The sequence below is a fragment of the Typopeltis vanoorti genome, chromosome 6 (assembly GCF_054136105.1).
Source record: "Typopeltis vanoorti isolate ZY-2024b chromosome 6, IOZ_Tvanoo_1.0, whole genome shotgun sequence".
Lineage (NCBI taxonomy): Eukaryota > Metazoa > Arthropoda > Arachnida > Uropygi > Thelyphonidae > Typopeltis > Typopeltis vanoorti.
In genome coordinates this window covers 39,182,225-39,199,426 of record NC_143554.1, presented here as the reverse complement: position 1 = coordinate 39,199,426, position 17,202 = coordinate 39,182,225, and the positions used below count along the sequence as shown (strand labels likewise).

Sequence of the window (17,202 nt, the reverse complement as noted above, 5' to 3'; positions counted from 1 at the left end):
TACTATTGATATTACAATGAAATATATGATGGATACAAAGCGTATGAGGATGCGTATTTGATCCATAATGGCCGGCAAGGTGGTTAAAGCTATATTGAAATTTGTAATTTTCATTTCTGTCCTTTTTTTCTCTGTAGGTGATATCCAAGGTATTTGAAAGAACTGACTTGTTCAATAATTATTATTATGGGCAACTCCAGGGAGTCATTAGACTCATCAAGGGAGGCCCAAATCATATTCATCACAACTATTCGACATTCATACAGTATCTATCATACCTCGCCTTAAACTCATTCACTGTCACAGCATCCACCACAGACTCTGGGAGCGCATTCCACTCATTCACCACTCTAAAAGTAAAGAACCCAGCTCTAACACCTTTACTAACCACACTTTTGCCCAGTTTCCATAGATGTCCCCTAGTCCTCCCACAGCCCTATTCTCAAAAATATCTTCTGAATTAATTTTATAGAAACCCTTCAGTAATTTGAAGGTCTCAATCATATCTCCCCTCCTCCGCTTATCAACCAATTTTTGCAACCCACAAATCCTCAACCTGTTCTCATAAGGTTCATTCCACAGACCTGCTATCATCTTGGTCACTCGCCTCTGGATCCTCTCCACCTCCACCAAATCAAGAAGAAACCTAGGTGACCAAATCTGAGCACAGTAGTCGAAATGGGGGTCTTATCAAGGCTCGATACAGAGGAACAATAACCTGCTTGCCTCTGCTTATCAATGTATTCTTCAGCAACCAAGTGATTTGATGAGCTGATTTGGCCACTTTTGCAATGTGCCCCCCCCCCCTAAACTTCAACTCCTTATCCACCAACACTCCTAAATCTCGTGCCTCATCAATTTCCTGGAGTACAGTTCCACCAATGTAGTAAATTGCTGCTAATCTTTTCACCCCAAAATGTATAACCTTACATTTTGCCACATTAAATTGACATCCATTCTCCTTAGCCCAGACCTCCAATCTATCCAAATCATCTTGCAAAATTTTAACATCATCTGCATTCACTATTGCCCTACCCAACTTTGCATCATCTGCAAACAAATGAACTGTTCCTCTCAGATCCTTTCCTATATCATTAATGAACAAATTAAACAGCAGTGGTCCAAGAACAGATCCTTGTGGCACACCACTAGTCATAGGCCATCTTGTGGACTCTACTCCTGAATAAACCACTCTCTGTCAACCATCCTCCTATCCATCTCACCAACCCTATATCCATCCCCATATGCTGCAATTTACTGATTAGAATTCCATGTGGTATCCTGTCAAAGGCCTTAGCAAGGTCCAGTAAAATCACGGTAAACCCATTACCCTTATCCAGTTCAGCCATCACTGTGTTATAATACGTGAGCAAGTTACTGAGGCATGACCTACCCTTCACAAAACCATGCTGTTCCCGATACAGTATCCCATTTTCTTCTATCCAATCTTGTATTTTCCTCTTGACTATTTTCTCCAAGAACTTGATAATGATTCCTGTTATGCTGATTGGCCGGAAATTTTCAACAGCAGCCTTGGAACCACCTTTATGCAGCGGAACTATTTTTCCCTCTTTCCACCCCCTTGGGATTGACCCAGACCTGAGGCTCATATTAAACAAAATGGTCAAGGGCACTGACAATTCTTTAGCCGCTTCACATATGACATGAGCTGGTATACCATCCAATCCCACAGATGTATTGACATTGAGGTTCTGTAATAGACTGGTTACCTCTATATCATTCATCACAATTCCAGTATGAGCTGTTGGTTCTTCCATTCCTGCAATGTCACCACCTGGATGATATACTCTTGCAAAGTGCTCGCTCAGTAATTCCACTATATTGACTGATTTGGTTACCTCCCTACCCTCAGCATTATTTAAGATCATTCTACAATGAACATTTTTCCTTTTACTTGCAACATATTCAAAAAACTGTTCGAGATTCTCTTTAGCCTTCATGGCCAATTTTCTTTCGTAATCTGCTTTTGCTTTTCTTACCACCTTTGTTACCATCCTGGCCTGAGCTTTATACTATTCCTGGCCTGCTGGTCACCTTTCTCCTTAAATTCCCTCCACCATTGTTTCTTTTTTTTGCAGCTCAAGCTTAATAGTGTTATTCATCCATTTAACCCCTACTTGATTTATTATTCGGACTCTTGGTATACAGTCAACCATTGCCTCCTGCAAAAACTTCTTAACCACCTCCCATGCACTATCAACATCCAGCCCTTGCAGTTTTACATGCATGGCACTGAGCCAAGCACATGACCTTATGGTCACTCTCACCAATTGGTGGCAACATGGTCATGTTCGTTACAGCCACATTCTCAGTTGCAATTACTAGGTCAAGCACTCTCTGACCCCTGGTATTTTCCACTACATGCTGCCGCAGATAGTTATCCCTTAATAACCACATAAAATCCAATTCCTTCCTCCCATGTGTCCTCTCCTCCTTCCAATCAATGTTACCATAGTTGAAATCTCCCATAATAATTACCCTCCTTCCACTCATTGCTTCTATTTGCCTATGCATACTATCCCCACCATCGATTCCATTACCCGGTCTATAGCAGCACCCAATTGTATATTTTGTTCTGCTAGATTCTATCTCACACCAAACAGCCTCAAATGTGCTCTTTTCTCTATCCTGCAGTTCAACTTCTATACTCCTTGGCTGCAACTCATCAGCTATCATCAATAACACTCCTCCCCCCCCCCTTTTTATTCACCCTGTCACTCCTGAACACGCTATACCCGTCGCATTCAATCCCACTAGCTTTATCATCTTCTGTCAGCCATGTTTCACTAATACCAACAATCTGTGGCCTGGAAGTGCCAACCGCGGCCAAAAACTCTTCCTTCTTGTTCCTAATACTCCTGGCATTAGTGTACATGAATTGCAGAAGCCCATTTGTCACATCCCTACATTGATGATTTATACTAACTATCCCATTCTGATTTGTTGTCCTTTGTACTCGCTCGGGCATAATATACTTATTCATACACTCAACTGCCTCCCTAAAGTCTGCATATCTACTCCCCCCCCCCTTAATAAATCTAGTTTCCCTGAGTCTGTACATCCACTTTCACATCATTCATCAACACTTTTTCAAGCCTCCGTCCACCAACTCCATTCAAATGTAACCCATCCATCTTATTTAAGTCCCATCGAACTCATTCCACACATCCACAAATTCCACACCACTCTCCATGCATAACCCACGCATAAAGTGATTGGCAATTATGGCCCTCCTTCTAAACACTTCACTGTCATGCCGCAGTAAAATACTCACCATCCTTGTATTGTCTAAACAGATTTTACTTTTTATTGGTTCCCTTCCCTTAAAGGCAAGTACCTTTGTCTTCTCTTTTGAAATTTCCATATTAATTTTTTTACTATGAGATTAAGATGATGGATAGATTATTGCAGATCAGTTTCAGAGGTTGCAAGTATAGCCTGATCATCTGCAACCAACATTGTGTCAATATTAATGCATTAGTTAGGAAAACATATTTCCCTTCTTTTCTTCAACTGCATCAATGATGAGTTTCTCCGTTCTCTACCTAACCTTATTGGCTACTCTATCGATGCTTCTTCTTTTAATGCTATGGCCTTTGCGGACAACCTTATTCTCGTGCCCTCGATTAAGGTAGGTCTGCAGGAACTTCTTGACTGGGCAATTGACTTCTTTCGTGTTAGAGGTCTTACCATAAATGTAGAGAAGTCCTGCTCATTAGCACCTGTTCCTTTGGGGTGTGACAAGAAGCTAAAGGTCAAAAATCTTGGGTTTTTCTTGCACGATAGGCCATTGCACTGCCTTGCTGTCTTGGAGAAATGGAAATACCTTGTATCTTCTTTAACCAAAAAGATGGTCTTCTATTCCCTTATCTTTAGAAAATGCTTTGTCATCTTTAAGAAAAGCTCCTCTCAAACCCAACCAAAGGCTTTTCCATTTTCAAATTATTTGCTCCCTAGGTACTATCATAAGTTGATACTCGGGCATACCTATATCTCAGTACTGTCCCATATGAATAAGGTTATTCACTGTGCCGTTCGTTCGTCGCTTAGGCTTCCTTTAGATACTCCTATTACCTATTTTCATGCCATGGTGAAGGATGGTGGATTTGGTATCCCTTCCCTCCATTATAATTATTATTACGTAGCACCTCCAGGGAGTTCAAAGACTCATCAAGGGAGGGCACCTACTCTACAACTCTTCCTCTCCAATAATCGCAACTACTTCAATCATCTACACCAATGCCATCTACCACCACTAATATTTTCACAGACAATCACAAACATTCATGCCCACAGCGGGATTCAAACTCGCAGCCTTTTGGCTAGAGAACGGATACGCTAACCACTCGGCCAACCAGGCCAGCTTAATAGAATTAAGACATTAGAAATATCCACTTCCTAAATTTGCAGAGATGCATTTCATTGTCCTGTTATCCAGGAAGACCTTCGGTATACTATTGGGTGGACCAAGTATCAAGGTCAACTGATAGAGACTGCATCAGCAGAGCATAAGAAATAAGCTGCTCAGCTATATAGCTCTGTTGATGGTGCATTGCTTTATGGATGTAATCTAGTGAAGATACTAGACTTCTACCTGGTTACGAATTTATTGACTTAATCAGAACTGGGATCAATGCCCTGCCTACAAGAGCCTGCACAACCCACGGCTGCAGATTTGACATAAGTTGTTAGGGCAGGTTCCCGCTACAGTGAAACCCTTTCTCATATTGTCCAATGTTGTTTTCAAACTCATGGTATTCGGGTGAAGTGGCATGATGCCTTGGTCTCCATTAACCGGTTGAAAAACAAATGTTGGGAGACTGTGGCTGAACTGCACAATAGGACTACAGCTGGTATTAGAAAGCCAATTTAATTGCAAAGAAGGATGAAAGAGTTTGGGTTATTGATGCACAGATAGTGGGTACCAGGTGTCCACTTGTTGTCAGTCATAGGAACAAGGTCTCATTATGGGCAGAATATAGATCTTGCTCAACAGATTGAAAAGGAGTTTGGGGCAGCTCCTCATTTCACTAGTGCTACCACCTCCCTTCGTAGTGTATGGTGCAATGAGAGTTACAAAGACTTGACTTCTATAGGTATTACTTTGGCAGACATTGCTTAGAGCTTTGCAGGGCACACTGGTGTGTTGGCGTAGTTAGCAACAAATGACTTCTAGAATACCTCATACTGGCATGGGATACATCTATGTATTTTGGCTTCAGCCTTTCTGGCCTACTGGGGAAAAGGCACCAGCCTTTGCTCTGGTGGACCATAGTACGTAGCACTGCATTTCAGTGTGAAGATTTTAAAAAATGGCTAAAGGGTTTTATAGGATAGATGCAGGAGGAAAATGATTCAGCACTTGCTAGAGTGACACGAACAAAGGGGTGATCCCTGGAAGTTAAATAAAGGTGTGGTTAGTTGGGGTGCGAGGACTAGATTTTTTGTTTGGAGAGTTGTGAATGAGTGGAATGGATTACCAGAGTCAGTTGTGAGTGCTTTGGCTGTTAATGGGTTCAAGGAGAGACATGATAGATTGGGTCTCTGCGATTAGTCTTTGGACTCCATGGAGGTGTGCCGTATTATAATAATAATAATATCCCACATCTGTTACAAAATAAAGCTTATTGTTACATAGACCATATATTTATAACGTACTTGTGTTCTTACAAATTGCCTACCGGTTTCACTAGCGAAACTGGTAGCTCTCAGCCTTGTTCTAGATGTATTGCCATATTTTATTCTTATAATTTACATTTTTTTCCTCTCTCGTTTTAAAACATATCATTCATTATCAAGTTAGATGATCACAGGTGGCCTCCAATGAATAAAGAAGTTTTATTTTCAAACAGGAGATATTAAATCGATTATGTAAAGATACTGAAGTTAATTCCTTCATGGACTTCCCTGCCAAAAGTTGTTTGAACAGAGATACTCTCAAAAATACCTTGCTGCTGTTTTGAAAATGTGAAGTAATTCATATCTATGACCACAGATGGCACTATTTATCTCTCACCCCTTGTTATAAATTAAAATCTATCCTGCATTTGCAAATTAATTTTGAATAAATAGTCAAATATTCTCAAACATTTTATTTTAAAGAACTTTCAAGTCATTACTCTTCTTATAAAAATCAGAATGATTTTCACTGATTCACTGCCAACTGTAATACAAAATAGGAAATTTATATTCTTCTTATTCTCCTGACACTCTTTAACCATTAAAAAGGTATGCAGTTTAATATAATATTGGCGTAAGCTTATTTTCACAGTTCACAACAAGTGTTAGCTTAGTGTAATTATATATTTGAACATAACATTATTAAAAGCCTTTTCATCATGCATTTAAAAAACACAATATCTTGCAAAAACTCTGACTGGATTGTTACTGAAATAAATAATGTGAAAAGTTAGTCTAGCTCCGTTAAACACGATGACCACTTTCCGTCTTCATAAATTTATTTGTTATTTATGCTGAATTATTTTTATGGATAATTTATATAAATCCACCTTTCATTACGGACAATAAATGAAAAGAAATGTAAACTGTAAACTACACCTTTAGCTTTGTGAAATGCATACTGAAGGCAAAAGATCAGAATGTACTAAAAACACAGAAGGACAATCTTCTGTTGTCATCAACTTAAAATAATCAAGACTTACTTTCAAGACAAATGGCTCAAGAAATTCAAATAGTTGTGCTACTTAGACAATGTTGCAGTCTGCAACATTTACTGACTTCAAAAGCATTATATAGCCAGTTAGCAGAACAGTATTACATGACATGAAATATAAAGAAGTTGTGTCAGTTATTGCTGTCATTAAACAAAATTACTTAAGGAAATCTTAGACTTCACTAGTGAGTCTTCTTGCAGATATTTTTCAAATGAGGTGAAACTCCAATGATGTGAGATGCATACATAAAAATGCAAGAAGCATTTTTATTGGAAGTTTTTCCACTTGGTTATACTATAAATTAAAGATACCAAGAAATTATATACTTGGTTTAATCCTTTATCCAAGTTAAGCAAACAAGTCTGTGCATGAACTATTTTCAGAACTCATATAAAGAAGCTAATGACTTCACATCACTTGCCTTAGTATCCCATAATGCAAAGCACATCTCCTTGCAGACATGTATAATGCTGTGCATTATGGGAAGGGTCACTACCCAGACCAGTTTTGACCTTCATTGAGGTCTAATCAGTGGGAGGGTAGTGACTGGCCTGGATAGTGACCCTTTCCATAATGCTTAGCATTATACAAGTCCACAAGGAGATATGCTTTGCATTATAAGATACTAAGGCAAGTGATGTAAAGTCATATTAGCTTCTTTATACGAGTCACCCCAGTCCTGAAAATAGTTCAGGAGCAAACTTGTTTGCTTACACTTGGATAAAGGATTACACTAAGTATATAATATTAATCTTGGTATCTTTAATGCAAGAAGCATTAGTTAACAATTTCTCTCCAAAGCTTAGATGCAATGTATTTTAATAAATGAAAGAATGAAATGAACTAGTTCTTGTCATGGAAGACTAGTAACTAGTTAGCAGGCAATTTAAGAGAAGTAGCATGTAACATGCTAGGCAAAAAACAATGGACTGGTGGCAAAATTAAAGAGAGAGACATGCAGAGCTTACAAATTATTGTACATAATTTGAATGCTTGAAATTCTATTATTAAGGATGTTCTCTTTGCTGCTGAAATTGAAATCTCTCTCTCTCTCTCTCTCACATACACACCCCTTTTACCACAATTCATTCATACTACGAGCAAGTAAAATTTTTTGTGACCAGTAGATTTAAGTAGTATTTCTGGGGAACTTCTAATAACCCTCCCAAGCATCACATAATCCACAAACTGAATATTTCCTTATAGTCCCATGAAAATATCATCATTCTTGTTAACTTCACTGGAAGTTCCTCTCTAAGAAGTTCATTACCTGTAGCAATATGCCTAAAATTCTGTAGTTTTATCCAAATGGTGAATTAAAAAAAAAAAAAAAAAAGTTTTCATACAGGATATCTTTGCCATGTTTTCTTTGAATTTTGCCAGTGAATTTCCAAGGTTTACTTCTTGTTCTTTCATTTTATCCAATAATATTTGTATATTTCAATCTATAGTTCACCTCTAAATGCAGCTTGATTTGAATTATTTTTGCAATTTTCTTACATTTTTCTTTTCATTATATATTTGTTTTATCCATTTAAGACTAAATGATGATTACTTCTTATTTTAAATCCCCTGGGTACTCCTGTGTCCTGAACAAATGTAAATGGTATCACTGTCAACAAAAACATTTGCCAGTAAGACTTTTTTCATTTCTTGTGATCTATCCATTTAAATTTATGCAGTATTTATAACCAGGCATCTGTCATGACCCATCTATGTCCTGAATAGAAATCCAGGTGATATTTACCGATATTATTAGCTTTATCCTTTTTACCAAATATTTCCAAAACACGTCTGATTCACTTCCTACTTTTGATGTGTAGATCCAACAAAAACTAGCCTTTCATTTTAATACACAGACACTCCTTCCTTTCCCTGGTCACTATTATCCATATATAAACATATTGTACGTTATTTAGTAGTATCTCATTTGTTTTAGTTTTCTAATTAGTCTTGGTGACACAAAATATGTTGTCATGATGCTTCTCTAAATGTACCAGTTTTTTTTCCCAATGAAACATTTCATGCTACTGGCACATATTTTCATTTCTATTGAGTTTGTTCACTGTTTATCCTGTTTCCCAATGAAAAGAGGGAAAGAGGGTTCTTGGCTTAAAATGAGTAATGCCTCAGCTAAAATGACATTTCATCACACTGTACCATCACATTTGGTGTGCTAAGTTCCAAACTGCCAGCCCATCCCTGCTCAAAATCTAAGCATATACCTAATAATAAAACATACCATGAGAACATAAAGATGTACAGATTAAAAGTCTTGGTTGAATTCCTTACAGGCTATGTGGAGATCTCCCATCTAGCATTCTCTTTTTTATTCATCTAGCTTAAGCAAGTGGGGAGAATGGATGTGCAGTGCTTTATTTTATAGGGAATGAGATCACTGACTAAAAATATGGCTACTACAATGCTGTATATCTTCAAAATTAGAATGGGTGAGAGTTGGAGAGAATTCTGGAATGATTAGACTACACGTATCCAATATATGTTAGCTTTCAATAAACAGAAGAAGGTAGTGAACAAGACGAAAGATGTGTGAAAGATGTCTAGTCAGAGAAGATGCTTATTTCATCATATTGTGAAGTATGCTCTTGAATGTTGGCTGTTTAAATGCAGTAATGATCCTTATATATCATCATTATAATGGAAGGTCTTGCGAATAATGTTAACCTTAGAGGGCTAATTGGATAGTTGGCTGTTTAGATACACTAAATGGGAGCAAGTTTCAATCAAAGTCATGGCTTGCATGATAGCTGGCTTCTCATTACTATGATAAAAACTACTTTTAAGTTTGTTTCAGAAGAATTTATAAGCAAGTGCCCAAAATCTTCTGACTTTCTTCAATCTTTTCTCTAAAAAAAATGTCAAGTCCAACATAGAAACTTCCTTACCAAGATACTATCTTATGCCTTCTATCCTTTGCTATGGAAGTCATTCACTCCATATCATTGTAGATGGTTCTCTTCAGATTTTGCTATCAATACCAAGATGCATCAGAACTATATGCTTTGGTGCACAATCTTCCTCCTATACATTAATAACTTTGAACCTCAAATTCTGTCCACCATAGCTTTGCTGATGACAGTACATTCCATTCCTTTTTTTTATTCAACAAATCATTCAGTGCTCGAATTATTCAATCTTCAAAATCTTCCAAAATCAACATCGTAAATACTAATCTCCTTGCCATTCTCCTGAAAGGTGAGAATAACCAATGGAACTTCACCTCTACCATAATACAGTGTCATATTCCTCATAAGAGAGAGAGAAATCTCTCTTCACTTCCTCTAATGTTATTCAGAATTCTGATAATATCCAATCAAGATCAGATTTCTCTTGTTGGGCTGACTTACACCTGTTATTCATTGCACAAACACAGCAATCAACCTTCAAAAAAGTTGATGTCCTTTTCAAGATACTACTTCTCAGCTGTACAACTCCTAACCCTACAAAAATCCCAAATCTGCTCATCTTAAGAATACTGCCAGTCTGGTTGGCCGAGTGGTCAACATATCAGCTCTCCAGGCAAAAAGCTGCGGGTTTGAATCCCATCGTGGGCATGGATGTTTGTGATTGTCTGTTAAGGTGATGGTAGTGGGCAGTAGAAGGAGTTGGTGTAGTTACGGTTCGTTGTAGTTGATGGATTGAGTGGTGGAGTGTAAAGCAAGTGCTCTCCTCGATGAGTCTATTGACTCCCTGGAGGTGTCATAATAATAATAACACACCACAAACCTCCCTAAGAATGCCAGATGCTATTATTCAGAACAGTGCAGTTCCATTTGCAAGATGACTTCTTTTTCAGGCTACACCAATTGCTTTCTAACAGATGTCCCATTTTTATGTTGTCTTTTCTATAAGTATTTTCATAGGTGGCACACATTTGAAATTGTGTGCCAATTTGGCACAACCAAAGTGGCACACATTCCTCCACTTTCCTTTAAAGATTTAAAACATACATAAGCAGCTGCTGGTCAATATTTGTATACAGTTCAACTTCAAACTTATTTAACTTCTCATCCTTCTCTTTCATTCAATCCTACCTCTGTTCTTGGGAGTAGCCTTCTTATACCATTTTCCCCCAAGGAAAGACCTGATATGTTCAAAAATCACATCAACAGGTTTTTTTTTTTTTTTTTTTACTTCTTTCAGTCTAATCACTTGCCCACACATGAAACTACTATATCATATCTGGCAAAGCTTTTATGCATGGGGTAGATATATCAAAGCAGGAATTACATCATGGCAGAAATAACAAATTTCATTCTTGTTCTCAAAATATGAAGCAATGATTTTGCTTTTATTTCAAACATTTTTTTTTTTTTTTTCAAGATAAGATCCAAGCAGTTCAAACAGGTTAGATAAATCAAATTAAAATCTCTTAACCATTTAATTCCTTAGGTTTAACCAGGTAAGGTTAATTGACAACTTCATAAATGCTTTCATCTCATAATGACTACTTTTATAACACTGAAAGCAGACAGTTAATCACTAGTTATTAATACAACAGTACTGCAGTGATGGTAGAACAAATGCTAAATTTCTAAAGAGTGAAGTACTGCTTATGACAGATTTTAAGTGTACATGTACAATATTAAATGGTCTTTTCTCATAGAAAATCCAATACATTAGCTAAACAGAATTTACAGTTGATTATGTGATCCTCTGGTTGTCCTTATATTGACGATGCTCTAACAGTCAACTGGCCTTTTTCTCTCAACCTATTAAATAACATTAATGTAATTTTATCAAGTGTGCAACAATAATGAGGAGCCCACTTTGCTTATCTTACCCCAATTAAACCAAAGCAATGCAAGTATGCAGTATTTACTGCAGGAAGGCCACCCAAAACAAAAGCAGTCTGCAACAATCACCTGCTTTTGTTATAATTATATTGTTTTTCAGCTTCAAACTTTTAAATATAGCATAATGATGAATTAAAGAATTCTGCAATTAAAAGATGTGAGCATGAGTAAAAACTAAATGCCTGTGTTAAGATATGCCTTCATGTAAAACAGGATTATGTGCAACATTTTCAAACTGAACTACATGCCATGAGAGTCTTAATAGATAAAAATGAGCTATTAAGTGACAATAACCTTAAATTATTACTATTTTATAAGTGATGCAAAAAATGTTGAAATTTGTTTATTATAAATGACTAATTTGTGATAAAATATTCCAACTGCCAATAAAAAAACGAGTACATATCTGTAAAAAAAAAAACTCCTCGTGTGATGGATTTTTTTTATTTTATTGCAAATCTGAATTTAAACAAGGAATTATAAAATCCCTTCGGTTCATGTTCTATCTGGAGACCATGGGGAACATTTATTCGTGCATTTATTATTATTAACATCAGACCTCCACAGAATCAAAAGACGCATCGCGGAAGGTACACACTTTCATACAAACAAATCATCCACCTGTGCTTTAAACCCATTGGCAGTTTCTGCACTAGCCACATTTTGAAGCAATGTATAACTCTCCATGCAAAGAATCGGATCTCGCTCTCCCTCCTCACAGAGTTTCCAGGGATGACCTTGTTTTACCTTTGTCATCCTATACTCTCTACCTTTTACATTTAAAACGACAGTAATCTGGTCAGCATCATACAAAGGTGGCAATGTTTTTTCGACCTCAAGGAACCGAAAAATGGACAGAACACACGAACGTGATGGATATAAGTTACGGGCTGAAATACTCGTCTCAGCCAGTAACTGACGGCGTATTTCTTAATTTCATTCCCCTCCAGCAACTAGCTGTGTGCCGGGAACTATGAAATCCTTTATATGCAAGTGATACAACAGCTATGAAGAAATCAAAATCGCCTAGTTTTAAAATCACTTCGGAAGTGGCGTATGGTGCAATTTGAATACTGGGTTAAAATAACACTAGGTATTTTAATCATGTCGTTAATGAAATAATTTTAAAATAAAAACTTTTCAAAATTACGTAATCAGTTTCTTTTCTTACATTAAAGTATGGCTTAATATGTATATATACAATAATATATAATACTATATGAGTAAAATCCTATATATTAATATATATTTAGATATATGCTCGTGTGGCTTATTGCGCATATAATACCCATACTGCACCCAAACACTGTATATAAAATTTTTGTGGCTTACTGCGTATAATTGCTACATCTAACTATACTGGTTTATGCTGTTTCTATTTATCTTTTCGTTTCGATGGCTTTTGAGCAGCAAATCGAAACTACTTTTTTTGAATATGATAATCATAATTAATAACATGGTTTGTGTAAGGGGGGGGGAAGGTACAATTAACATTTTTGTGTGGAAAACACTGACTAGAAAACATCAAACCATTCCTGAAATATTAAATCTTACTAGACATATCCTTAAGAGCACTATTCAAATATGCGCTTTCACCTCGTGTATGTAAACATTAACGTAAATACTATTTACGCTGCAAAGGTTAACCGCTATAAATAGTAACTACAGTAGAAATATGAAGGCTCAAATAACATTTGCCAACAGACTACATGATATAATAATAAGAAAACTGAAAACATACCCTCCAGCAACAAGGTGTATCACTGTGTCGTATTGCGACATGCCATCTACATAAACATTAACAATATAATAATTACATTACATTTGCAATGCTATTCTCTATCAAGGAAATGTTCACATGATACACATACAGCAATCAAACAACCGTCAGCGAACCATAACTTGCATGTCAGAACTCAAAGAAAACAGTCCCATAATTCGATCATACCGCATCCACGTGAACACTGGACTTTCATTGGCACAATAGTTTTCACGTGACAATGAAAGCTACTTTATTGGTTTAAGTGAATAGCTAAGATGTAACTTCTGATCAAAATTCACAGAACATTTTCGTTACGAACAGAACTAGAAAGGATGCGTAAGGCTTGTTGCAGTATCTAAGAAGAAATTAAAACAAGTAGCGATTCAAAAAAAAAAAAAAAGCCAAATTATTTTGCTGCAGGCATAAGCATAAAACGTTCCTCATGTTTAAAATTCATAAAAGCATTCAATGATGCTTTTTATATGCGTTTGAACTACTTCAGATCAAATGTACAATAAGTTAACAATGAACATGACAGTTTTTACATAAACCTGTTATTTTCCAGAAACCTTAAAAATTAAAATCGATGTCGAAAGAAACGGAATTTCGCATAGAAATGATTTCGTAAAAGTTTATAAATAAGCGACACAGGAATATATAATGCATATTGCTATAAACATTCCTCTCCTTCGATGCGCTTTGACTCCAGGAAAGTTGTCTTCGTGAAACATACAGATAGCCACCAGGGGCGAATGCTGGTCTTGAAATTCACGCTTGCTCTCGTTATCATTCAGGTAGTGAGAGGTGTGATTGAACTCTGATTAGCGAAATAATGAATTATTGACCATTTAAAACTATATATTTAGAAATTTATGTACATTTGACCATACAAATACAACATTTATTTTACAAATGATATTCTATCTTTTTCAATTTAGCTACTTGAATACAAATTCTATCCTACGGTTCTTCTTTATGAACTATGTCAATAACATCGTCATAAAAAGTTGGTTGTAACTTAATTTTCCCAAGCAACACGCACGCTTGTAAAGGCTGGCTGAAGCTCACTGGCTAGAGCTACTTTGACTGTGTATGGCCTTGTGTTTAAGACGACGTGAATGTAGCGGAAATGGCTATGTGCGCTCATGAAATCACAGTGCTGCAGCGAGGACCTGGAAGCTCCCGCAACCGAGCAAGCCAAGGTAGCTTTGACTAGACGAGCAAGCCAAGGTAGCTTTGACTAGACGAGCAATCATCGGCCTTTGATATACGCAAAGCTCAATTAGAAAAAGAGAGAGAGAGAGAGAGATTTAAATAATATCAGAACTGTGGAGTATTAATTATGAGTGTAGATTAAGGCAGAAAGGACCAGAATACATGATGAGGAAAGAGAGAACCAGGGTTTGCTTTGAGAGTGGTGAATAGTTTGAGAGTGGTGAAAGTGGTAAATGCAACGAGAACGGATAGCAGTATGGGAGAATGCAGCCCACTTATAATCGAGTAAGTTAGGGCTAAAATGGCCTCACTGTTGTAAGATTTAGTAGCTGAGGTGAGGCCATTTATTCATAACTAACTTATGTAAATTTGGTTAACCCATTTCTATGCTTCGGCATTCATAGACAACTGGTCCCAGGCTATCAGCGAGTTTAGTTAGCATTCAGAGAAGAAAAGTATGGCAGATGATTCATGCAATCTTGATCCCTAATACTAACATTATATAATATTGTCTGAAATCGTGTACTCTATGGGCGATCTTCTTGAGTTGAGGGATTAAAAAACCCAAGATTACAGTTAAAAAACTGTATCTAACTGTGCCAGAGATGGACTGGTAGAAGAAAGACTCAGAAAAGATTTTCTACTCAATGACTAAAATCAAACTTAGAAAGGACTTTCTTTTGGGCGACTCAGCACTATAAACGAGATAACAGCCTGGTTTGTCAAGTGGCTAGCATATTCACTCTCAAACCAACATGCTGCAAGTTTGATCCCACCATGGGCATGGATATTTGGGACTGACTTTAGGTATAGTCAGATGTGACTTTAAAAGTTCCACATTAGGTCTCTAGAGCAGAATTTCTGGTCTGTGCAAAAATTAATATAAAAATATATAACATCAAGAAATAGAGGGGGGTCCTTTTTCCATTTATAGTACAAATGCACTTGGTGTTTCACACTGTAAATTCAAGAAAATCTAAGTAGGAAGCAAATTCTTTCACATAGGTATGTAGGGTATGAACCATAAGATTGCACAGGTGTCTCTTGGGAGTAGGCAAGACAATTTTAGCCCTATCTAACTTTCAGAGTGTGAGTACACAGTTTAAACACCACTGGAAACCAATCAGAGATAGATGGCCAATGATTATTTCTAATTTTAAGTTAGATCCAATTATAAGATTACAAGTGCTCCATCTAATGGTCCATAACCTAACATAATATGTAATTGTCTCAAATAATGTGGGTTGTATGGTCGATTTTCTTGGGATTAGAAGATCAAAAACTCTTTGCTCATGCCAGAGATCCACTAACTTGAGAACAAGTTGAAGAAAGGCTTAGAGTTTCTTTCCAGTTGAATTCCAGACCCCTTCTAGAGGAAAATGTTCTTCTAGAAGGGGACTGGAATTCAACTTAGGTCGTTCTATTTCTTTAGGTGGCATAGTGCCGTGAATGCAAAAATCTCTTTGACTGAGCTAAACAGACCTGATGATAAAAATAAAAGCTATCAGCAGTTATAGATGAAGAAATTACAATTTTACAGTAATTTTACAATAATAACAATGATAATTTCTTTATGATTTTATTCACATCTTCTATTTACGAGGGTGGACTGAAAGGTTCTCGGCCTAACAATGAAAACACGAATTTATAATTTCAAAATTATTTTTATTTTCCAACATAATCTCCCTTAAGACTAATACATTTATTCCAGCGTCATTATCCCGTCCCTGTAGTGGTTCTCAGTAAGATCTGCAAAATACCCCTCTACAGCTGCAATCATCTCTTGATTCGAAGAAAAACGCTGTCCAGCGAGGAAGAGTTTTAGTTTTGGGAAGAGATAGAAGTCAGAGGGATCCAAATCTAGGGAATAGGGTGGATGTTCCCACAATTCATAGTGCAGATCCCTTAATTTTCCCATTGCCAAAACACCTTTGTGGGCAGGTGCAGTGTCTTGATGAAAGATGATTTTTCCCCCTTCTGCAAGCCGGGTCTTTTCTCGTGAATTTTTTGTCTAGTCTGGTAAAAAAGATCGGAATAATATTCACCAGTTATTGTTTTACCCCTTTTAAAGATAATTAATAAACAAAATGCCTTTAGCATCCGATGCCATGACCTTTCCTGCTGATGGAACCGACTTTGTCTTCTTTGGCACTGAACAACCCGCTTCAACCCACAACCAGAATCCGTTTGGATTCTGGTGTGTAATGGTAAACCCAAGTCTCCTCCATAATAATAAATCGACGCACAAAATCAGTTTTATTCTTGTTAAAATGCTCCAAGCCTGTTCAGAGATTTTCATGCGAGTGCGTTTTTGATCTGCTGTGAGCAAGCGTGGCACCCATCTTGTACAAAGCTTTTTCATTTGCAATTCTACATGCAAAATATATCCTACACGTTCTTTTGAAATGCCTGTAATCTCAACAATTTCACGCACTTTGACTTGCCGGTCATCGAATACCATATCGTGCATTTAATCAATGATTTCTGGCATTGTTACACATTTTGGGCGTCCTTCTCGTGGATCATCTTCAAGGCTGCTACGGCCTTGAAGATGAAATTCGGCAGCTCATTTCGTAATTGTCGAAAATGAAGGAGAAGAGTTCCCATAACTTTTATGAACTTCCAATGAATTTCTTTTGACGTTAAACCTTCTTTTACAAGGAATTTTGTAAACCAAACGATACTCAATTTTATCCATTTCAAGGGATACAGA

At 36.9% G+C, this 17,202-nt stretch overlaps 1 protein-coding gene across 1 annotated transcript in view; it reads right to left on the bottom strand.

Moving 5' to 3' along the window:
* Positions 1–13,462, bottom strand: part of Rim2 (replication in mitochondria 2) — a 109,219-nt gene extending 95,757 nt beyond the window's left edge. The window contains exon 1 of the mRNA XM_090394761.1: positions 13,254–13,462. Within this exon, the coding sequence (XP_090250887.1) occupies positions 13,254–13,294 (41 nt within the window). The 5' untranslated portion in view covers positions 13,295–13,462. The remainder of the gene's footprint in view (positions 1–13,253) is intronic.
* Between the last annotated feature and the right edge of the window lie 3,740 nt (positions 13,463–17,202).